The sequence below is a fragment of the Talpa occidentalis genome, unplaced genomic scaffold (assembly GCF_014898055.3).
Source record: "Talpa occidentalis isolate TD23 unplaced genomic scaffold, MPIMG_talOcc4v2.1 talOcc4.3, whole genome shotgun sequence".
Taxonomy (NCBI): domain Eukaryota; kingdom Metazoa; phylum Chordata; class Mammalia; order Eulipotyphla; family Talpidae; genus Talpa; species Talpa occidentalis.
Genome location: NW_023603184.1, coordinates 123,296,674 through 123,321,667, shown reverse-complemented (window position 1 = coordinate 123,321,667; position 24,994 = coordinate 123,296,674). Strand labels below are relative to the sequence as shown.

General features: G+C 36.6%; 1 protein-coding gene across 1 annotated transcript; it reads right to left on the bottom strand.

Annotated features, from left to right (window-relative positions):
* Positions 1 to 190: 190 nt before the first annotated feature.
* SGO2 (shugoshin 2) lies at positions 191 to 24,580 on the bottom strand. Its single transcript, XM_037523798.2, has 9 exons — positions 24,435 to 24,580; positions 17,178 to 17,312; positions 15,217 to 15,392; positions 14,077 to 14,154; positions 11,466 to 11,551; positions 8,971 to 9,203; positions 4,337 to 7,504; positions 3,127 to 3,277; positions 191 to 1,345 (listed from the first exon to the last, which is right to left on the bottom strand). Exons 2-9 carry the CDS (start codon positions 17,308 to 17,310, stop codon positions 1,330 to 1,332), a joined length of 4,041 nt encoding a protein of 1,346 aa, XP_037379695.1. The 5' UTR covers positions 17,311 to 17,312; positions 24,435 to 24,580; the 3' UTR covers positions 191 to 1,329.
* Between the last annotated feature and the right edge of the window lie 414 nt (positions 24,581 to 24,994).

Genomic DNA, 24,994 nt, shown 5'->3' with positions numbered 1-24,994 from the left:
TTCATGGCAAAGGGGATAAAAAGATGTCTCATAGAAAGCAGGAAAAATAGACATAAACAATAGAAGCAAAAGTATAATAGCCAGAGAATGACTCTAAAAGGCCCAAAGTCTTAAAAGTAATAGAAGCACAGGAAAGTATACAAAAAAGATGATCAGGGTACTTAACTTCTTTTAAATTAAATTTATTTGTATATATTTTACATCGTTTATTTTTGTACAATATTTGCTTTTTCCTCTCAGGTGTAGTCCACAGAAAATTCCCACCATCAAACCACCCGCACACCACCACCATAGTCCCTTGGGTTCTTACTTCTCCCTCCCCCACCTCTGTAGAATGTCTCTGACTTATAGTGGCCTGTTAATTTTGTTTTTGTTTTTTTAATTATTTATTATCCTGATCTCAGAGTACTGAACTCTTAACTGCTCTGTAAAGTGTTCCTTTTTAATAAAGATTCTAGCCTCCATTCAGCCAAAATTGCAAATATTATAAGTAAGCTCTGAGGGACTCTGTATTACTACATCAGTTTCTCAAAGTTAGGACAATTTGCCCCAGAATTAGAATACCCGAAGTGTTTGTTAAAAATGCAGATTTCTGGGTCCACCCTTTTACTTGTCAGGTATTGTCTAAGAAAGCTTTCTCATCAGGCATAATAGGATTTCACTATGGTAACTTTTTTGAACATGGTTTTATGTTCAGTGATCTCAGATATTAATATACTTACTCCTTATTACTGGAATAGTAAGCAATCTTTAAAATAAAGTCACAAAAACTCAATCCAAAGAGTTTGAAAGGTTAACCACCCCCCTCCCCGACAACTAAACAGATCACAATATAATAGAAGTAATATATAGGCGGACACCTAACAAGTCATTCTGAAAGTAGAAGAATAAAGTGTGAGAGAAAACTGGCCAGGGCAGGAGGCAACTTTTAAACTCTTATAGATGTGTTCACATTAATAGTTTAAAACAAAACAAGGCAGCTAGGTATGCAACAAGATAATCAAAAATATTCAGAATACACTTTATTTGGTTAAAAGGATAACAGCTATGGTTTAATTAAAGGCTGTTAAGTTGAAAGAAGTTTAAATGAACAGGAAGATAAGCTATAGCATGGCCAAAATGACTTGAAAAATTTAGTATTACAAAATAGCAATTTTGTGCACATATATTTAAACATGAATAAGTCAGCACTCCATGAGAAGGCACAAAACAGAACAAAAAAATGCAACACTCTTCATTCCATTTTTCATCTGTTTGATCCTAGTTGGATCCCTGCAATGACTCGTTATGTTTTGAGAATTCAGAAAAACCAGAATCCATAAATTCACCTCATCTCCTCATCTTCCTGCAAAGTAGAAAAAAATGGAATATTAACAATAATAACAACTCCAAACTAAATGCTTTTGTCCTTCAGTATGGAGGAGAAAATTGCTGCCTCTTACCAGTAGGAAGCAGTTTCCTCAAACCATAAACTTTGCCATATGTTGAAAAAAACTGTAACAGTGGGGATTATAAATAAGGTTTAAGGAAAATTAATCAATGTAGATTTTATACTGCATGTTTTACTACATATTTCCTTTTTATTATTAACTTTAGCATACATGTAATATATGAAGGTGTACAACTTAAGAACAATCAAATAGATTCCAAAGCACCTATGACAAATGTTAAGAAAATATTACTACTCTGAGGCTTCCTGTGTGCCCCAGAAACCTCTAAGAACATAATACTAGATTGTTGTTAATCACATAATACTAGATTATTGTTAATCACTCTCTTGCTTCACTTCATAGTTTTTACTATTGATCAGTTGCACAACTAAAAAGCATACTGTTTGGTTTTTTTCTACGTGTGACTTTTATATTAATAGGATCATTCCTATTAATTCCAGTAGGTACTTTTCTGATACTTGGAATGTAAACTGGTACAGGTCTTTGGAAAGAAGTGTGGCAATATCCGATAAAACTATTTATGTATTTTTTACCCCAGCAATCCCACTTTTAGGAATTTATCTAAATTCCCCAACAATATGAAAAGATATATGCCCAAGACTACTCAGTATGGTATTATTTATAACTGCAAAACATTGGCGATAACCTAAATGTGCAAATATGGGAATGTGATTAAATAAACTACAGTACATCATCTATATACAATTAAATATTATCTAGTTATAAAAGAGAAAAATCTGACTTTTCAGAGATGAAAAATGAATTGATATTGAGTGATTTCCAGAAAATATTGTTAAATTAAAAAAAAGCAAAGTCCAATAGAGTAGCTGCAGTATAGTACCTTTATGCAAGGAAAAGGAGAATATACACCTACCTTCTTATTTATGCAAAAGAAATACAAGAATGACAAACCAGAAACTAAAGAAAACCACAAGATATAGGTGAAAATATGACAGAAAGGGGTAATGGGAATGTGGTAGCAGGGATGAAAGTATTTGAAACTTCTCTGCATATGCCATTTTATATAACTTTAACTTGTACAACCCAAGAAATGTATCAACCCCCCCCCAAAATAAACAACAAACCTACCAAGATGTGAAAAAAAAGAAAATGGAATACAAACAATAATAAATGTACCTGAGTTACAGAATAACTATGTTGAAAGGGATGCGTGTGAAAATTACTAACCTGTGACAAAAAGATCATACTAAAATGTTGTTTCTCACAAGGATATAGGTTAGCAATTCTGAAAACAATGTGCATGCTACAATTGAATATATTACAGATAATGAATGTCCAGCTTCTCACTTATGGAGAAAGAAATGAATTAGCAAAGCTGAAATGAATCCTGTGGGAGTTGGACTGGAATCAGAAGTTTTAGTGTATGGTTTTTTCTATACACAAACAGATAAATGAGTATGAATTGATTAGTATATATGCATATATTCCTTAGTTTTCTGTTGAGATTAATGATCTGGAAGACAGACAGACTTTAAGAAAAAACCACTCCAATGATCTGTCTACTGGTGTCCATCCCCCTGTATGAACGAATGGGAGCTGTGACTTGCATCTAACCAATAGAATATGGCAAGGGAGATGTGGTGTCTTAATTCTGAGATTGCATTTCATTAGATAAGATTCCACCTTGCTGGAGCATTTATCACTGAAAACTTACTTTCTGAGACTTGGCTCTTTAAAACAGAGAGGAGCACACTTTCGTCTTCGGCTTGGCAGCTCTGATGACAAGTCTTCTGTCTTATTTTCAGATTTAGCAGTGTTATTTGAAACAAAACTGGTATTTGTCAAGTCCTGTAGTGTCCTATCACCTGAAAAGAAAATTATTTTCATAAATATTTGTCAAAATACATAGATGGAAAGATATGGGATCTATAGTGGTTTGCAAGATGCTGGCAGCCAATTTTTAAACAGAATCAAGTTATAACTTTTAAATATTAAGCAGTAGCACTGAAAATATTTATAAATCAGTTTAATTGCTTTCCAGTGATACTGAGAGGAAAGAGTCTTAAAATTTGAAGCAAACTACGAAAGCAGCCTGCAACATTTTAGTTCTGAAATCACACATAGGCTGAGCAAAATTCAAGCCATTTACTGAATCACCCAAATTATATAGCACATTCATTCAACAGGTCATCAATTGCATATTCTGTGGAAAAACATCATAAGTGTAGAGATGAAATATTGCTCATGAGTGCACTATCATATTCTGCATCTTTAGATCTTTGTACTTCTTTTGCTTCAATATTTTTACCTGGAATAGCCTTGTCCGTCAAATTCCTGGTATTCTATATATATATATATATATATATATATGAACTGGGAGCCTAATGTTTGCATATAGGCTCCTAGTAGAAAATTAACTGACATGGGAATGTCTGATGTTACAATATTTCTAATACCATTAGGAGAGAATGTTAAGAAAAACAAATAGGACAAGTAATGTTATATGTAGTATGATTTCAAGTATATAATGTCCAAAGATTCAAGTCCATATGCCAAAAGTTCACTGCAGTTCTACCAGTTCTACCAGGTGATAATTAGAAGAATGTTTTGATCACATTAAATATACGCTGTTTGAGAGAGTACTACTCTTAAGAAATCTGCAATTGTCTTTTGTAAAATCAAACCAGGGTTATTAAGTATTATTCAAAATACTCGACTTTCTTCAAATGTATGAAACACTTTATGGCAAAGGTCAAATTAGTTTTTTAGGTTATGAATACCCAAGATATTCTTACTCTACTTAAAATACTAAACTTTCTTTCAATTCCTCCATTTCAAATTTCATAAAAATATCAGTTATAATAGAAAATATTGGTTAAGTAAAAATAACTTTTAAAACTTGAGCACTTCAGGTATTGACCTACCTACTCCTGATTTTTGTGTTCTCTGGTTGATTTTAAAATCCATTTCTTTCATCTTCTCATTTACATCATCACTGACTGGTGAGTTCTGGGCAGAATTTTCTTTCATTATATTTTTACTAGAAGAAATACTCAAAGGTATTGAACCTTCATGAACACTGTTAAAGGGAGAATCATGTATATTAGGCGAATATATCTGAGATAAAGATTTAAACACCTTTGTGTAAAAGTCTGGCTTTATTTTGATAATTTTCTCACTTTCCAATGCTTTTTCTTTATCAGTTTGTTCTGATTGAAATGATAGTCCCTGAATGGTGTCAGGTATTATCTCCAATACTTCCTGTCTATGAGTAGGATTTATGAAGGTCTTCCTTCTCTTTGATTTGGATGTCTCTTTATCTGTTTTTTGGTCTTCTTTTGTCACTTCCACAAAGGGAGTATCTTTTTTAGTCAGAGTTGTAGTGCTTTGCTTTGGATTCTTACGTGGTTTCATTTGGTTTCCACGATCAGAATCTGCTTCATCAGTATTATGTTTTAAGTCTGACTCTGAGATAGATGTTTGTGAAGAATTTGGTGACTTCAAACTAGGTTTATTTTTACCTTCTGCCAAAACGTTCTTTGCTTTGCCTGGTGATTTTTTCCCATGTTTTTTATCCAGTTTGTAATGATTTGAAATTTGGTCACAATTTTCCTTTTCACTACTACTGATTTTCATATTGTATCCACTGGTAATACCTACACATTCGAACATTTGTTTAGATTTATTTATTTTAAAATCAAGATCTTTTGTATGGCTTTCTTGGCTTTGCACATCTTTAGTATTATCCTCATATATTTGGCTCATTTCAGAAATTAGTCTTGTCTTCCGATTTACTGTCTGCTGAAGTTTTTTTTTTTTTGATTCATTTTGCTGGGTAGGTTGCATATTAGTGACATGTTTTTTCAAATCCAACGTACTGTGAGCCTCAAAATCACATAAACTTTCATTATCTTTAGTAGAAAGATAAGCTGTATGAAATTCATTTGTAACTTCTAGGTTTTCAGAAATGGTTTCTTTATCCTTTTGGATTAGGGGAAAGAAGTTAACTTTTTCAGGATCATGCAAACCTTTGTTATTAAACTCATTTGTTTGGTTCCCTTCCAAAATTGCTTCTGCCTGCCGATTTACTTTCTGCCTGAGCCTTTTATTTATTTTTGGTTCATTTTGCTTTACGGGTGGTATATCAGTAACATGTTTTTTCACTCCCAAAACGTTTTGAGTCTCATAATTACATAGGTTCCTATTATCTCTGGAAGAAGGATCAGCAATTTGAAACTCATTTGAGTCTTTCAGGTCTTTATGGATTCCTTTATCTTTTTGAGCTAGAGAAAATAAATCACCTTTTTCTGAGTCATGCATGCCCATGTCATCCTCAAATATTTGGTTGGCTTCAGAAATTATTTCTGTCTTCCTATGTACCTTTTGCCTAGATTTTTTATCTCGTTTTGATTTATTTTGAGAAGAAGGTTCCAGATCATAGGCAGGCTTTTTCATTCCCAAAACATCTTGAGTGTCAAAATGATATAGATTTCCACTATCTTTGGTAGAATGAACAAGTGCTTGAAACTCACTAGGGTCTTCTAAGCTTTCAGAGATTTCTTTATCCTGCATTAGAAAGAAAGTGTTACTCCTTTTGGGGCAATACACACTTTTGTCATTATCTAAACGATTCACTTCAGAAATTATTTCTGTCTTCCGATTTACTTTTTGCTTAAGCTTCTTGTTTATTTTTGATTCATTCTGCTCAGCAGGTTGCATATAAGTGACATGCTTTTTCAAATCCAACATATTTTGGGTGTCATAATTATACAGGTTTCCATTACTACTGATGGAAAGAGTATGTTTTTGAAACTCATTTGAAACTTTTAGGTTTCCAGAAATGTTTTCTTCACCCTCTTGGATTTGAAGGGAAAAGTTACCTTTTCCTGGGCCATGTACATCTTCAGGATTGTCCTCATGTATTTGGTTCATTTCAGAAATTATTTCTGTCTTTCGATTTACCTTCTGCCTAAGCTTCTTATTTATTTTTGATTCATTTTGCTGAGCAGACTGCACATCAGTGACATGTTTTTTAAAATCCAATGTATTTTGGGTCTCATAATCACATAAATTCCCATTGTCTTTGGTGGGAAGATCAGCTGTTTGAAATTTATTTGTGACTTTTAGGTTTTCAGAAATGGTTTCTTTATCCTTTAGATTTGGGAGTAAGTTACCTTTCTCTAATGTCTGAATCACAAATGTCTTTCTAGAAGTCTTACTTTTCTTACAAGCTAGAGAATTCTGACACATATCAGATTTGCTCTCCTGCTGACATTTATCTGCACTTTGGGGGAAAGAGTATGTTTCCTCTTGCTCATTTGTTGCATGTATTTTCTTCTTTTTATGATACTGTGTATTTTGTCTATCATCCTTATAAAAGCCATTATGAAATGTTATTTTCTTCAGCATACTTGGTTGTTGAGCCTGCTGTTCAGTATGGAACATAAAATTCAGATCTTCTGAATCCCCTTTGCCATCCAGGACAACAGATCTTCTTTCTTGTCCATTTTCAAGTGTTGTCTCAATATCCACATCTGTTCTATTTTTCACTTCTCTCTTTGATCTTTCTTTCTTTTTTTCAGAGCTTGAATCTTTCACTTTTCTAAAAGTTTTCACTCCACAATCATTTAGTTTTTTATTACTTTTATTTTTAGTTCCTGTAGATACTGCAATAATTTTGCTTACTTCACTAGCAGTTAAATCCATGTCCCCATCATACACGGTTTTCTGCAATTGAAAGTCCTCACTACCCTGAACCTCATTCATGCCCTCTGTGGTAGGTTCACTTGTAGGCTCAGAAGACTCAGGAAGGCACTGTTTATTTCTTTGCATCCTTACATTTATTTCCTTAGTATGATTATTCATCTCATTATTCCAATTTAATTCTGGACATGAAATCTGTTGTTCATGTAAATCTGCGACACATGGAATATCTGCAGAAGGATTATTTGGCTCCCAAGATGATACACGTTTCTTCCTTTTCGTCACATTACTAAGAGATGGTTTGTCCTTTATGTGGCTGACAGGCTGGACATTTTTCATCTCATTCATTAGCGAAATCTTGGAACTTTGGTCTGAGTGAGAATGGTTTTCTACGATAAAGGGAAATAATTTTCAGAAATAAGTAATAGCAAGGAATTTATTATTTTAAACAAATTAGATAATAAATCAAGTTATTTTACAAAGGATTTCTGATAATGTAGTTTACATATTTATAAAGAACCTATACTTTATTTATTAAAAATAATCTATACTTTATAAAAATAGTATAAAAAATAAAGCAGAAATGATCAGAACATTCAAAAGTTATCTTTTCCATTTGTATCTATGGAAAACATACACTGATAATTCATTCTGCATTAATACCAAAAGTAAAATGGAGCCATTAACATATTTCTAGAGTGAGAGAAGAGCAGCAAATGAACCCAAATAAAAGTGTAACTCCAGGCCTCTCTGGTGGTGCAGTGTGTTGAGCACAGTGCCGTGAAGCTCTCCGCGGCCTCTGCAGTGCAGGTTTAATCCCGACCAGTCAGCAAGAATCCCACATGGCGTGGCAGACCTCTCCTGTCTTGTGCAGACATCTCCTGTCTTGCCCGCTGCTCCCCTCAGCAGTGTATTTTGTCAGTCTGCCTGTTCTGCTCCCCGCTCTATCTCTGGTGAATCCTTTCACCCTCTTGTGCCTCTGGCCTGTACTCCAGCTCTTGTATAAAAATAAATAAATCTTAAAAAAAAATTATTTAAAAATTATTTTTTAAAAAAGTGTAAGTCCAGGGTCTCCCCGGTGGTGCAGCGGTTGAGCGTTGGGTTGCAAAGCTGCCCACAGCCTCTGCAGCACTGGTTCGATGCCCGGCCGCAGGGTGAGGGTCCCACAAGGGGCGCACACCTCTCCTGCGGCCCGTTGATCCCCTAAGCAGTGTACTAAGTCAGTCTGCCTGCTCTGCTCTCCCCTCTGGCTCTGGTGGATTCTCTCACCTTTCACACTTCTGACTGTACCCAATGCTTGTATAAATAAATCTTTAAAAAAAAAAAAAAAAAAGTGTAACTCCATATTTCATTATAGTTATGGCTCCATATACCAGTCTGAAAATCTGTAACAAATGCATAATCCAGAGTACACCACAGGATTAATATTTTGAAATATCATGAATTTAAAATACAGGTGTCATTATTTTTTTTCTTGGTCCATCATTACCTGGACTCAAGTTTTTGCTTTTATCTCTAATTGGTTAGGCTCTTGAAAAAAATCGTTACACCTATATAGGCCCCCAATTTTTGCCATCTGGGAAAAGAAGGTGAAACTAAATAAATATATGGTACCCTTCCATTCATCACGTCTAAATATTGCCTTCAAAATAACAGTATTACACTGCTGTAGGCCTGACATTGGTCAGCTTATTTTCTAATTATTAGATTTCCTGTCAGGAGTTTTAAATGGTAGAAGTCAGCAAAGCTCTAACATAGGAGATCAATTTATTAACTGTTTATACACCACTGAACTCAAGAAGAAAATATGATGAATGTAACTTTGATATTAAAAATGAATTAAAAAAAAACTCACCTTTGGGAAATATATCGACAATAGAAGAAGAAATATGTTCTGAGTCATCTAACCCACACACATTCTGATTATTTTCTTTAAGAAATAACAACTCCAAATTGTTCTGAGTTGATAAAGATTGTCTTGTTGACACTGAAGAGGGAATATCAGGTGATGTCTTTGATACGGCATTGTTGTCACACAGCATTTTCTCTTTATCATCATCATCATCATCATTTGAAGTTAATGGAACCCTAACAATAAAAGGGAATGAAAAATTCTGTATTTTATAAAAATTATTTAGAAAATTACAAGTATAGTACTTTCTCTATTTCATTTATTTAAGATCCAACCACAAATCCATTCTGGTACTTTTTTGTATTCAATAAAGACAATCAGATAGGAAAAAGGCACTTTCTAACAACAGAGAACTTAAAAGTAAAATAAGAATGTTTTTTACTCCATAGCCTCAGGGGTCCCAAAAGGAGATAGATAATTTATACAATCACTGGTTGGGTTATTAGGATAATAATAGTGAAATGAATAAAGTTCAAATATACTTAATATACTCACATATAATGTTAATTTTCCTATAACTAATTCTGTGGGAAGCCAAAAAACTCTTCCTGTGGAAGAGTTTGACTAAAGTCATATTCCTAGAGTAGTTGCATTTATGGAGAGAAGGGCCTCCCTGGTGGCACAAGGGGTTAAATCTCAGCACTGGAAGCTATCGCCAGCCACTGCAGCATGAGTTCGATCTCTGGCCAGGGAGCTAACCCACGTGGTGCAGTAGACCTCTCCTGTCTTGCCCACTGCTCCCCTCAGCAGTGTATTTCAGTAGATATACCTGTTCTTCTCCCCACTCTCTCTCTGGTGAATGCTTTCACCCACCCCTCCCCACACCTCTGGCCTACACCCCAGCTCTTGTATGCATAAATAAATACATCTTAAAAAAAATTTAAGGAGAGAAAAAGATGGAATCCCACTGAAATAATTTGGTAAACTAACCTTTTCAAATTCAAAGAATGAAGAGTATTATACCCCAATGATAAAGATTTTTGCCTTGCATGCCAAACAAATCATAGATAACCTAACAACAAAAACTACCTGAAATTTCTGGAGAGTGAACAAAAAAGCAAGTGGATACAGAAGGGCGGGGGTGATACTTAGAAGGGTTAATTTCCCACTGTTTACAACCTTAATCAGGTCTACCGTTTCAAAAAGTTAGAAATCCAGTCTTATTAGTTCAACAAGAACCAATAAAGACAACTACAACAGGGAAATAATAGGAGAGGTAGAAAAGGCCCAAATATTGTGAAAAATCCCTCCTAATCTCTTGCTGATCCCTGAATCAATCTCCCTCTTACACATACACACACACACACACACAGAAGATACCGAACAGATCAAGTGAGGGTAAAAGAAATAAAACAAGATTTTATATGTTGCTTATCACAGGGAAGTAAGAAGTTTGAGTTCAGGCACGGTATCTGCTACAATAAAAACATCAAACTTGGGGAAATCGAGTTCAGATTTTCTAGAACATAGGATTTACAATGTGCATTATGCACGTATTATTATTCAAGCTATAAAGCAACAGAAAAACATGATTCCAACTCAAGAGAAAAAGAGAATGACCCTGACATATATATGGTCAATCTGGGCCTCCCTGGTGGCTCAAGGGGTTAATCGTCAGCACTATGAAGCTATCTGCAACTACTGCAGCACGAGTTCGAGCCCCAATGGCACGGCAGACCTCTCCTGCCTCGCCTGCTGCTCCCCTCAGCAGTGCATTTCAGTCAACCCACCTGTTCTGTTCCCCACTCGGTCTCTGATGAATCCTCTCACACCCTACACCTCTGGCCTGTACCCCAATTCTTGCATGCATAAATAAATAAATCTTAAAAAAATGGTCAATCAACACATGAATATATGCTCAGTATCATTAATCATAGGGGAAATACAAATCAAAATCACAATGAGATATCACTTCATAACAACTAGGATAGCTACAACCAAAAGGATGGGTAATAACAAGTGTTGGAGATGTGGAAAACTGGAACCAATACTTTACTGGTGGTAATATAAAATGGTGCAACAACTCTGGAAAATTCCAAAAGTTCAACATAAGAGTTATCGTATGACCCCACAATTCTACTTGTAGGTATACAAACAACAGAACTGAAAAGTATGTGCATACAGAATTTTATGTGAATGTTCATAGCACCACTGCTCACAATAGTACAAAAGTGGAAACGTGTTCACTAACTAATGAATAAACAAAATGTAGTATATCCACACAAAAGACTATTATTCAGTCAGAATATTATTCAGTCATAAAAAGGAATGAAGTAGTAATACATGCTAACTGGATGTACAATCAAAATGTTATGCAAAGAGAGAAAAGTCAATTACAAAATGTCATATATCGTGATTCTCTTCATAACAACTATTCAAAGTTCGAGTCAGGTAGAATCATGCAAGTCATTATTTTAACCAAGTTTTGATGTAATCACCTTGCAAATGGAAGATGCATCAATTTGCACTGTTTACTAGCTCGTTTCTTACTGCTAGTTGGCAGGAGGAAGGAACTCTGATGAAACTATTTTTGAAAAGAACAAAGAAAATGAATAGCAACAAAACTTCTAATCTCATTAAATCATGTTATTAAGGTACCAAATTACATAAGGAAACCAAGAGTAATAGAACAATATCTGCTTTGACTTCAAGCAGATTAGACTTCAATAGTTGAATGAGAATGTGATAATATTAAACATATTTCATCCTTAATTATGCCATTCAAAGACAGTCAGCACTAATATCTTAGTATAATTTTCCAACCATCCTTTTATGTCTAGGAATAAATATAAATATATATACCCACACATATACAATATCTCTGTAAATACATGTACCTTGCTTATGTCTAGATAAGTGTTATGTAATATATTATTGGATTTTATAATACATTTTTTTAAACTGAGGTAACATTGGTTTAAGACACTGTATATGATATAGCAGTACAGGATCACACCCTTCAGATAAATAAATATATATTTTTAAAAGCCATTTAAAATTCAAAATCTTTTAGGTTTTCCTTGTCTATATTTTATATTTTCTGATATGGTCTCTGAACATGTTTTAATTATTTAGCAAAGACTAAAATTAGGCACCTTACAACAATATCTTCCAACTACAATGTTAGCCTGTATCATTAACAGGAGTATGGCCAAACTAACAAGTTGATTTTAAAATTCACACAGAAATGTGAATGACGTAGCATAGCTAAAACAACTTTGGAAGAAAAAAAAAAAAGAACAAAGTTGGAAGTGTATAGTAACTGAGGCATTATAGTATTAGCATAAAGACAGAAAAATAGATTAATGAAATAGTCCAGAAAAAGACCTTCACCTATTTGGTCAATTACTTTTTGACAAAGAAGCAAAAGTCAAATAGGGAGACTAGACTTTCACACTCAAGCAATACTCCCCTCTAAACCTAAAGGGCTGTCAGAAGCTGTGGAGGGAAGAGCTGTAATGAGTCCCTCCCCCAGCAAGCAGTGTCTGTGGAGAACATGTGGTGTCTCTGGACATTTGTTCTCACTTGCTAACAAAGAGGCTCTTCTCTCTCTTCTAGGATGATAACAGAAGAATCTAAGAGAGAACCAGGATTTTCAATGGTAACAATCTCTCCTCTATCATTAGTCCTGTCATCCTGGTGTTAGCAGAGGCCATAAAACATTTTTATCAATACCTAATGACTGTACAAAAAGAAAACTTCAAGGAAACCTCACTTCTGGATAACAATTAAGTTCCCAAACAAAATACTAGCAAAAAGAATTCAGGAGCACATTAAAAGAACAATAAATCATTTGTGCAATTTATTCCTGAAGTTAAAAATTAGAAAGCTACTAAATCAACTAAAAAGAAAGACTATATAGGACTGATCATCACCACAGATGCCAAAAAAGAAAGGATTTCATATTATTTAACATTTTTTTATTTTAAAAGTTCAATAACAAATATTGCAGAATAAATACCTACACCTCACACTTAAAAAAAATTCTTAATAGGAAAACACTATCCAACATTTTATAAGTATTTATTGCATTCTATTATGTTTGAGACATTATTCAGGCATAGACAAAAATCCTTCATCCAAAAAGGACATATTCTGACGGGAAGAACAATAAAATTGTATGTGATAGCGTTAAGTGCTAAAGAGAAAAATTAAAGAGCAGAAGCAGAACACAAAATGTTGGGATAGGGGTGCTGGTGGATTTAGATTTATACAGGGTTGCCATGGAAGACTTCAATGAGTTACTTGAGTCAAGATTTGAAGCAAGTGAACAAGTACAGAGGTCTAGAGGTGGCAGCTGGCCTATATTTGAGGAACAGGAGAAGGGAGCATTGTTTGTTGAAGAGACTGAAGAGCAGGAGGAGGAAAGTAGTAGTATGGTGAGAAAAAGAACAGGAGTTTCACTTTTTAGAAAGTATCAGGCAATGGATGAGATTGGAAAACAATGAATGTAGTCTTAATTTTCCCAGTTTGCTATTTATCTTTTATTTTTTACTTTTAGACATCTAACAATTTTTTTCTAAGAAAATCCACCAACTTCTTTATGGTTTCTATCTCTGTTTCTAGGTATAGAAAGGCTTCTCAAACCTAATGTGAACTCATTTGTATTTTCTTCTCATTTTACATGATTTGCCTTTTTACATTCAAATTCATTTAAAAATTTCAAAAACAGAAGCAAGATCTGTTTCTATTTTCATCCCCCCATAGTTATTTGTGTTCCTCCTTTTTTTTTTTAAGCATATAAATTCTTTCCTAATTTGAAATACCACCTTTCTACTAATATCTTTTGTTTCTGAGTCTGCTTAGGGGCTACTATGCTCTACTGAACTATCTAACCTGTGTTAGTTGTAATCAAAATCTAACTTACATCTAATAATTTCAATAATTATACCAAATTAGAATATATTATTAGTCAGTTAAAACTGATATTATCATCACTTCTTTGTACAAAGTTTAAAAGATGAGTCTCTAACCTTGATGCTATATAACTAATCTGTCATCCTTAACAATGCTAAAATATTACCCTACTTACACATAAATTCTACTTACCTCAGAAAGGGTACTCATTTCAATTGCAGTTATCAAGTTATTGTTCATGAGTGCTTCTATTTCTATAAGCTTCTTATTCTGTATATGTAAAATAAATAACCCTTGTAATCAATTGAGACTGATCATACATTTACAAATATCGTAAGTTGAAAAGATTTAGAAAATAACTGAAATCACATAGAGCTAAAAAGGTGCTACCTTATAAATTCAAATAGCATTATTCTCTCTCACTCTGAAAGCTTTTAAGCTATCAATCATAAATGTTCTTTCATTTTTCTATTTTCTCATGTAGGTCACTTCCCAATTTTACATTAATTTCTTACTCATTTTAAAGTCAGATGTGTAGTTGCAGCCTGACTATGCAGCGGCAGTGCACTATCTGGACAGATATGAAGAAGGGAGGACAAGCAAACAACTATATCTTCATTCTATTTGGCTCGCAGTCATTGAATTGCTGAGATTAGAGAATAACACTCTGGGACTCTCTTCCTTTCAATTCACTAGAACTGAGATGGAATTATGCCTATCTTCTTAACTTAGATGGAATTATGCCTATTTTCTTAAGATGTATTCATATACCAAGTCTTGCTTATGAGAAACAATCAAAGTTGCTCGAGGTATTATACTGGTTTTCTGAGCCACAGTATGCTTTTACACTACATAAGCACAATTTAGAACATAGATTCAAGATACTTATTTTACTATCTGTGAATAATCTGCCCATTAATATGGCACATAGTTTCAGTAATTTCTTTTTTTTTAAAGCAATTTTTTTTAAAGATTTATTTATTTATTTATACAAGCACTGGGTACAGTCAGAGGCATGGGACTGTGAGAGAATTCACCAGAGCCTGAATGGAGAGCAGAACAGGCAGAGTGACAAAGTACACTGCTGAGGGGAGCAGCGGGCGGCACGGGAGGTCTGCGTGCCATGTGGGACCCTCTCCCGGCGGCTGGGGATCGAACCGGCGCTGCAGAAGCTCCGGGCAGCTTTGCAACCCGGCGCTCAACCACTGCACCACTGGGGAGGCCCTCAGTAATTTCTTATAATAATTGGAGATTTGAAAAAGATTTTCAGAACCTCTAAAATAGCTAATATTTTAGTTAATTTTGATTTCAAATATGATGTAGCTTCCATACCAAATTATTTAGCTTGAGGCGAAGAAATGTGTTCTCAAAATTCAGTTTCTCCACTTCTTTTTGCAATAACATCTTTTCAGTTGTTATTCTTCGAGAATTTTCTTTCTCTCTACTAAGAGCCTGAGCTAATGCTCTGTTGTTATGTTTTAAAGAAATTTTGAAAATAGAAGAATTGTCTGTAAAAAAATTTTTAGAGTTAGTATTGAACATAAACTTCAGTTAATGTTCATATTCTTTTATAAAACTATTTTAGACAAAATGTATTTCACTTTACAAGTTTTAACTGAAGGCAGGAAAAGAGAATAACACTGACATAGTTTGAAAAAATATATACCAAGTTTGGAATTAAAGAAATAAAAAATATAGAATATGAAGAATAAGAGTTGTGAAGAATACAGAGTGTTTATGAATACAGAGTTCAAATGAAATGACTCTAGTATTGACACAATATTTTAGACAATTAAGTTGTCACAAAAACTAAATCATGATGCTTGTTGCCCTACCTTCCCCTTCCTACCTTTGACTGGAAGGTAGAATGAAAAAGCTGATCCCACAGTTCTAGCTGGGTATCCCAAAGGAATCAGCAGAGACAATCTGAAAATTTTAAAACTAACTTCTGTGGCTCCATGACTAAACAAAGGATCAAGTCCATTTTTCAAAACTTTGAGTGAAAGGGTTTTAGTATAGCAAGTACAGTAACACACTTAGTGTGATGTTGGGTAGATTATTAAATTCTGTGGGATCTACTACCTTCACTACATTCTACCTTTTACTTCTAGGCATTTAAAGCAATCTAATGTTGATCTCTTCTCTTTATAAGCACTATGTAAATATAATTTAAACCAGAAAGGCTTTTTTGATAGTAAAGGAATTTTATTGTGAATTCACTGGAAAAGTTCAGTTTAAATTTAGTATGTTCCCTTGGTACACTTACAGTATAATTATATTTTCATAATTTTGATTTACATGTCACTATTCAATAACATATTCCACTGAACAAAAGTATAGCATGTGTAAAATGTGTTTTATAAAACTCATATTTTTAACTCAAGGAAAGCCTGAGCACCTAAAAAAATAGGGCCAAAAAAGTACTTTATCTTTGGCACAGAGAAGGTAGTTTCAGAGAGTCATGCTTGACAGAGCAAGTGGAAATAGACAAGCAGCAACTTAGGTCTTCCAGAAGCTAAAAGATAACAATATTTTCCTGTTGTACTCCTCAAACTCAGTGTATTCTTTAATAACAGTGGATGTACAGAGGTCCTGTCAAAGAGAACAGAAAATAGCCACTATAGGAGGTAGTCTCACATACAATGTGGTCCTCGGGATCTGGATAGAAACAACATTGTGATTTAAAGATACTCAGGAAGCTCAGCTATTTTACAAGGTATACACAATTACCTTTCACAGGTGCTATGTTAGCAGGAGACCTCTCCTGCTCTTGCTAAAATGGGTATGAACAATTAAGATATTTTCAAGAGTTAAAGAGAAATATCCTTGGGGAGTTTTTCCACTTACTTTTGCCTTTCTGATATCTTAGTTTCTGAATTCATAAAACCCCATCTCCAAACTTCTCAATGTCTTTGCTGACCTTTGCTTATATAAAATCACCCATTAAGACACCATCTACTGTATGTAGGTCACCAATTATCCAATTGCTACAGCATTCCAGAACAACCTGTTACGTCTTCCAGCTTTCTTCCAGACACGTCACATTGGTATTTTCTTGCAGTATAGGAGCTGCTTTGGGTTACCTCAGTCCTTCTGCTGAAAATTCAGTTGTCACTGCTGAGGAATTAGTCATCAAAACTACCCAACTAACTGGAGTAGGAGTTATGAAGGACTAAATGGAGAAAAAGGATCAGTTAACAAAGTAATTTTTTACACTTGATGAAAGTACTAAATATGTCAATTCCCCAGGAAAACTAAAATTGTGAGTATACTTCAAAACTAATGGCACATACTTAATATTTTTGTTCTGATTTTTGAAGCAAGAGAAACATTCAACTTGGCAGTCTTTGAATTTCTTTTGTCTCTCACATGTCTTTTAATTCCTGAGGTAAAAAGTGAGCCAGTTTCCATAGCTGGGTACTCCATCACTGAAGTAAAAAAAAGAAAAGAAAGAAACCTTAGTGTTAATAAAAAGGCGTAACAGAAAAATACATTCTAAAAAGTAACGATCATGTTTATTCTACATAAGTATTTGTAAAACCTTTTGTGAAAATTTGGAAGAATGAATGCAATCACCAGTGATGTAAAGTAGAATCCAAAAAAGGTACATTAACTTTGTTTTTTCATTTAAAACTATATTTTTATATTGATGTGCCAGGCACTAGGCTAGGCACTGGAGACAGAAAACAGGATATGGCTTCATAGTCCTGTGTGGGTATAGATACTATTTTGATGCAATATAAGAAGTGTGACATTAGAGATAGGCACAGAAGAGATGCACCTAATCATATGGGATGAATGGGCTATGAGGGTGATATTGGAAGAGTAGAAAATTAAAAAATTTTCTATTTGTCTATTAGATTTAGGTCTATTAGACCTTAAAATCTAATAGCAATAATAAGAGGAGAATCATATGACAAGAATAATGGATATAATATGCAATGAATAGAGGTGATTAAGTGCCTGGGCAGAGTAGGAACAGAAAAGCTTATACTGAGATGGAATAGTAGATGTTGAACCATGTACTTGGACACTCCCAAAGCCCCCATCCCCTCCCAAGCTTATTGCTTCCATCTGCAGATATCTGAAAGCCAAATCAATAACAAAATCTAGAAATCTGACTATAGAAGTGAGGCTACCAGAGAAGAGAAGAGAACAAAGTGAGGAAGGAGCACGAAGGACTATGGTGGTGGACGATGGGTATTTTGATTACGGGTGCTGTATGGTAAGAACACCGGAAGGGAGAGAGCCTATACTCCTTTGATCATATACAATGTTGTAAATCAATGTTACCTCAAAAACAAAACAAAACCAAAAACCCAAACTCTTTTACAAAATAAAATTCATTTTTTAAAAACTAAAAAGATAGAAATCCTGTCATCTGCATCTGCCTAACCTCTAATACTCAATCTCTCCACCACTACTTGCCTAGAGTCCACAGAACTAATCTCACTGTTCTTAAGGTCAATCAGCACAAGCACTCCCAGACCCAAAAGACCCTCACTTCCCTTACTCTAACCTCCCTCCAACTCTCCACACATTTCTTATTTGGTCCTGCAGTGTGCTGAAATTGATCCCTCAGAGACATCAGGTCCTAATACTTGTCATTCTAAATCTTATGCAGGAAAAAAAAGGGGGGAGTGTTTTACAAAAGTGATTAAATTGAGGATCTTTTGGTAGGAAAATTATCCTGGATTATCTAGGTAGGCACCAAAATGACAATACTAGTGTCCTTCTAAGGGAGAGGCAAAGATTGGAGTGATGAAGCCAGAAGTCAAGGATTGCAGAGAGCCACCAGAAGTGACAACACAAGAGGTCCGGAATAGATCCTCCCCAGGTCCTCTAGCAGGAGGAGAGCCCTGCAGACACCTTGATTTCAGTTCAGTGATACTGAGTTTGGACTTTTGGTCTCTAAAATTATAAGAGAACAAATTGCTATTGTTTTTAAGCCATCCAATTTGTGGTAATTTGATATAGTAGCTATAGGAAATGAATCTAAGATCTGTATCTCACCCATATTCAACTCCAAATCCCTTGAAACTCACAATCCATCATCAGAATTTCTAGCCTCAATCTCTTCTCTGAATGCCCCCTTTATATTCTTGAACCTGCTTCTTCCAGAAGGATGTGAGTTTGCCTATACTTCTGTCATGCGGTGGCTGTTTTTTCTCCTATAGGCCCACTGGAGGATGCACTACATTCATGATTGCATACATATTTCTTTCATCCTTCCTAAAATCCCTAAAATTATATTATCATTAGACTCCACTACCTCTCACCCCTTTGAGCTACTGTCAACTGCCAATCCCTGTGCTATTCTCTCTTACTAGACAATAATTTCATATCCTGGCTCACTTCTACTCTCCCTGAGAATACTTCTGAAGCAGCCTGTAAAGAACATTCTTAAACTCCCATTACAGTTTTCAACCTACAATCATGCTGTATCCTTGCATTTGTCTTTGTGTTTCGAATGCCAAGTTTGCCTTATTTAGATAGGGATTCACCCGCTGGATCCCATGCCTCCCTGCCTCCTCAGAGGCACCTCTCCAACAATTTTCTCCTCTACGTCATCATTCTCTTTTTCCTTCTCCACTGGATCATACTCTTCTGCTTATAAAGACACTGCTATTTATCTTAAAAAATACTCTCTTATTCCCACTTCACCCTCAGACTACCATTCCATTTCTCTAGAAAGGTGATAGCAAAACTTGAAAGAATTGTCTACTCAGTTTCCAATTCTCTCATACACCTCTTCAGTCAGGCTTTCACTCCACTCCACAAAACTGCTTTTGTCAAGTTCTCTAATGAGCTCCATACCGCTAAATCTAATAGTGAATTCCAAGTCCTTATCTAATTTGGTCTATCAGCAACATTTGGCGTTTATTTTTTCATCTTCCTCACAAATCATTTTTGGGTTTTTCAAAATATCAAACTCCTTGACTTTTTAAAAATTAATTAAAATTAACTGCTTCTTCTCAGTCTCTTTCATACATCCTGCCAACCTCTAATAGGTTCTTCCCTTGGATCTCTTAACCTACATTCACTTCTTTCGTGACTTCATAACCGAGGCCTCAAACACCACCTATTGCAAGGGATTCCAAAATTTAAGTCCTCAGTCTGGATCACTCGTCTCAGTTTCCCTGGATTCATACAGCTGTCCACTCACAATTCTACTCGACTAAGAAAAATAGGCATATAACTTAGTCGCCCAAAACGGCTTTCTCATAGCCATTTCCATTCCAACCAATGGCAACAATATCCTAATAGATAGAGTTTTCTGCTTTGGCCAAAAATCGCTCTCACAACCCTATTTATATTCACGAAACACTTAGAATCTGACTATTTCGCTGTATTTCCACTGCTACTAACCTAGATGAAGGCACTACATGTCTCCTCTGAATTATTTCTTTTTTTTTTTTAAAGATTTATTTATTTATGCATACAAGAGCTGGGGTACAGGCCAGAGGTGTAGGGGGTAGGGGGTGAGAGGATTCTCCAGAGACAGGCAGATGTGATCCAGAACAGGCAGACTGACCGAAGTACACTGCTGAGGGGAGCAGCGGGCAAGACAGGAGAGGTTGCTCCCTGGCTGGCCAGGAATAGAAGTCATGCTGCAGTAGCTGCAGATAGCTTTATAGGTTGCATCTTAACCCTTGCACAACCAGGGAGGCCCACACCTGAATTATTTCTATAGCCTCTTATTTCCCACTGCAACTCCTACCTTCAATATGGTATATTTTCTAATTTATAAAATGTAAAACTCCCCTATGGTTCCCATTTCTTTTATAGAATTGCCTAAGTCCTTAAAATGGTCTTTCTAGAAATATCCACCATCGCTCCATTTCCTCTCCTTCTCCCTCTAGTTCCTATATCTCAAGTCCCACTAGCCATCAACATCAAACTGCTCGTGTCATGGCAGACAATCTTCAGTCTCAGGTCCTTGGTGTTGGTTATTCCCTCTACAAAGAAAGCTCTTCCTTTATACAGAAATGGTTTATTCACTTTTCTCCTTCAAGTGTTTGTTCAAATATCACTTTCTCAATGAAGCGAGTTAAAACTGTAGATCCTTCCCCCAGCATATCTGATGGTTCTAACCCTTTTTTTCCATAGCATTTAAATCACTATTTAATACACTATAGAATTTACAAATTGTCTGCCTTCCCCAACTGAGTATCTAACGTTCACAATGTCATGAATTTTTATCTGCCTCTTGATTTTGAAATGCTATTATTCTTTTTGTTTCCCTTCACAGTAAAACTCCTTTAATGAGTTATCTTTACTTGCTGTTTCCAGTTCATCCTCATTCTCTCTCTCTTTTTTTAAGATTTATTTATTTATGCATACAAGAGCTGGGGTACAGACCAGAGATGCAGGGGGTGAGAGGATTCACCAAAGACAGAGTGGGGAGCAGAACAGGCAGACTGACTGAAATACACTGCTGAGGGGAGCAGTGGGCAAGACAGGAGAGGTATGCTTCGCCATGTGGGTTGCTCCCTGGCGGGCTGGGGATCGAACTCTTGCTGCAGAGGCTGCGGATTGCTTCATAGAGTGGTGCTTAACCCCTTGTGCCACCAGGGAGGCCCTCTCATTCTCTTTTGATCCGGTTCAATTTCGTTTTTGCTTTCAATGCTACTGTATGGACATTGATCACTAAGGTCACTAAAATGCCATGTTACTATATCAAATACAGTAATCAAGACCCTGTTCCCATTTTACTTGCTCTATGAACATCAGATCATTCTCTCCTCAAAAGACTTTCTTCAACTGTTTTCCAAAGCATCATATTCTTTTGGGTTTTCTCCTGTCCACTGACTTCTTCTTTTAAGTCTCTTCTGCTGGTTCTGTAAGCAACCTAATCCTGTACCATCGAAGTGCACCATATTTTAGTACTTGTTTCTTATCTGTTTTCTATCTACTCATACTCCCTTGAAGATGTGATCCAGTGCATTGATTTATACATTTAAATGCAGATGGATTTACAAATTTAAATCCCTAATTAATTCCAGAGGTTTTCATCCAATTGTCTATTTATCTCTAACAAGGAAGTCCAATATGCATCTACATTTTAACCAGCCCTAACCGCCCCCCACCCAGACCTGCTCTACCATGTCCTCTCTATCTCACTTAATGGCAACTTTAACCCTCCAGTTGTTCAGGTCAGAAAGTGCTTTCACATCTCATATCCACTCTCTGATCAGTCATGCTGGCCCAACTTTCACACTACAGTCACAAGGACCACTTCCCATCATTTCTATTGCAACTACTCCATTTCAGGTTGCCCTTCTCTCATGTACATTGCTACAGCTACATAAGTGGTGTCCCTGCTGCCATCTTCTCTCCCCTGTTTTCAACCCAGTAGCCAAAATAATTCCTTTAGAACTTAAGTAAATTCATTTCAATTCTGTTAAAAAACCCTCCAGTTTTCCATCTCACCTAACAGTAATGTCATAATCCTTATAATGGCCTATAAAGTACTATACAATTTGGTATGTCTTCCCTTCCCCAACTCCCCATCAGTGTCCCTCTGACCTCTTCACTACTTTTCTTCACTAAAGGCCAGTAGAGTTGGCCATCTTGGCAAGCTTCCATTGGCAGAATATTTGTATTCCTTTTCCTCATGTGTATCAACTTTTCCTTAAAATAAATGTAGAGTTGTTCACTTCTGTTAAGTATTTGTTCAAATGTCACTATTAATTAGCCTTTCTAGACCAAACAATTTAAAACTGCATACCTGGATCCAATTCACTTTTCATCTCATTTCAAAGACAATGACATATCAATGTCTAACATAAATTACACTTAAAAAACATATTATCTGTCTTCTACTATTTAAAACATGAGTTCCACAGAAGGCATAGATTTGTGTCAACTTTTTTTTTTGATGTTTGTGCCCTTGCTGCATGATGCATGGCAGCTAATGGATACACATTTGTTGAAGAAACAACTATGGATAAATGGAAGAAATTTCAAAGAGCAAAAACTACTCAATATAACTCTCCTTTGACTACATTATGAAGATGTTAGTACATTTCTGCAATGGAGAAGAACTTAAACTAGGAAACTTTCAACACTAAGAATTATTATTTCTTCTAAAAGTTTTGCCAAAAAGAAAAGATAAGTAACTCAAAGTAGATCACCATATATTCCATAGATAGAACAGAGGCTGGCACACACAGAAACTCCATGCACACTTGCACATCCCACACCTGATAGAGATCCTAACATAGAAACCCAGTTCATCTCCAAAAAAACATCCAGTCAGGATGATCAAATATTTTACAAAACTACAGCTGAACTGTTTTCCCCAAAAAGTTGTTTATTAGTTACCTAACTTAATTACATTACCAAGTCCCCACCCAAATACTCATGTCAGATACCACAGTCTTCCTTAACACTGCTCTGTCATCCTCCATATTAACGACCTCACTGCATAAGAACTGGGAAGCCCAAACCAGGCCCTTGGAAAACTGTCCCAAGGCGATACCAAATGGACACTTGAGTATTATAAATAGTGGGTGCACTGTGTGAGAGTCCAGTTTCAACATTTAATAGCATATGATCTTAACACCTCTAAGTCTCAATTTCCAGATAGATAAAATTATAGAAAATAAAGGCATCACGTTGTAGGGACAACATGAGCCCAGAATTGGAGCCGGTATCTAGTCTGTAGTAACTAATATTATCTATTTATTATGACTCTGGAGCTCTTGTCTGGCCAGCATCTTGGGTATATCTAAATCAGAATACTCAGTTCCACCACCAATTCACCTGAATTGCATTCCTCAGTTAAAAAAAAAAAAGAAATATGGGCCTCCCCGGTGGCGCAGCGGTTGAGCGCTGGGTTGTGAAGCTGCCCGCGGCCTCTGCGGCGCCGGTTCGATCCCCGGCTGCTCCCCGGCCACTGGAGGAGGGTCCCACATGGTGAGCAGACCTCTCCTGCCGCGCAGGCTGCTCCCCTCAGCAGTGTATTTCATCAGTCTGGCTGTTCTGTTCCCTGCTCTGCTCTGGCTCTGGTGAATTCTCTCACCCTCCCGCGCTTCTGACTGTACCCAGTGCATGTATAAACAAACAAACAAACAAATAAAGAAAACATGCCTCTATAAAAAAAAAAATAAAAAAAAAAAAAAGAAATATCACTGTCCCTATTTCCTCCCCAGTTCAAGTGCAAGTTCTTGCCGATCTTCCATGCCCCCTTCGCCTTCAGCCGGCAGCCCTTCGAAAGGAGAGCCCCACAGGAAAGGGCTCCTCCGAGAACTTGGACAAGCCTTGGTTTCCACCATTCCTTCAGCAGACATTTCCTGAGCACTCAGTGAGCTAGAGACTGCTCTCAAAGAGGGGGACACAGCAGCCACCAAGGCAGGGGCGCCGCGGCTGGGGATTCTGGAGGGCGGAGGGCAAAGGTGGGGGCAAAGGTGGGGGCAAAGGTGGGGGCGAGTTGGCCGCCGCGCGGGGCTGGGCTGACGGGGGTACTCGGGGTACCAGAGGTTCGGCAGGTTAAGACACGGAGCCCGCCAGGGAGGGGCATGCCACGGCAAATTTCACAGACTTACCGCTTTTTCAGCGTTGGGGGGGCCAGCACCCAGCTCCGGGAGCTCGGCGCCTGCGGCTAGAGCTCGGGTTTAAACTCAGCAGCCGTTGGCGGTTGCCATACGTGAGCACTCAGTGAGCTAGAGACTAACCAATCATGTCCCGAGAAGGCGGCGCAAGCGCGGGCACCAGGAAGTGGAAGACGGAAGGGGCGGGGTCTCGTCGCGAGTGTTTGGAGGGGGCGTGGTCAGTTGAGCCCAGGGTGCCCTGCGATTTTTGAGCAGGTAGTGGTTTTGCACTCTCTGCTGTGGTGTTGAGAAGTAAGTGTTCCTTTAAAACAACTACCTTTTGGGCATCCCTGGTGGCGCAAGGTGTTAAGCAAAGCACTATGTAGCAATCCGCAGACTCTGCAGCACGAGTTCGATTCCCCGGCCGGTCAGGGAGCAACCCAGATGGCACAGCAGACCTCTCCTGTCTCGCCTGTCTGTTCTGCTCCCCACTCTGTCTCTGGTGAATCTTCTCACCCCATTCCCTCCCCACCCCAAACCCTGCCCCCGCACCTCTGGCCTAAACCCCAGCTCTT

Coding starts and splice junctions, on each gene's coding strand:
- SGO2 (XM_037523798.2), bottom strand. CDS start 17,310: ATGGAGTACCCAGCTATGGAAACTGGCTCACTTTTTACCTCAGGAATT. Junction 11,552..14,076: donor AAATGAGTACCCTTTCTGAG/GTAAGTAGAATT, acceptor TTTCAAAAATAG/TTTCATCAGAGTTCCTTCCT. Junction 9,204..11,465: donor ATGCATCTTCCATTTGCAAG/GTGATTACATCA, acceptor TTTTATTGTTAG/GGTTCCATTAACTTCAAATG.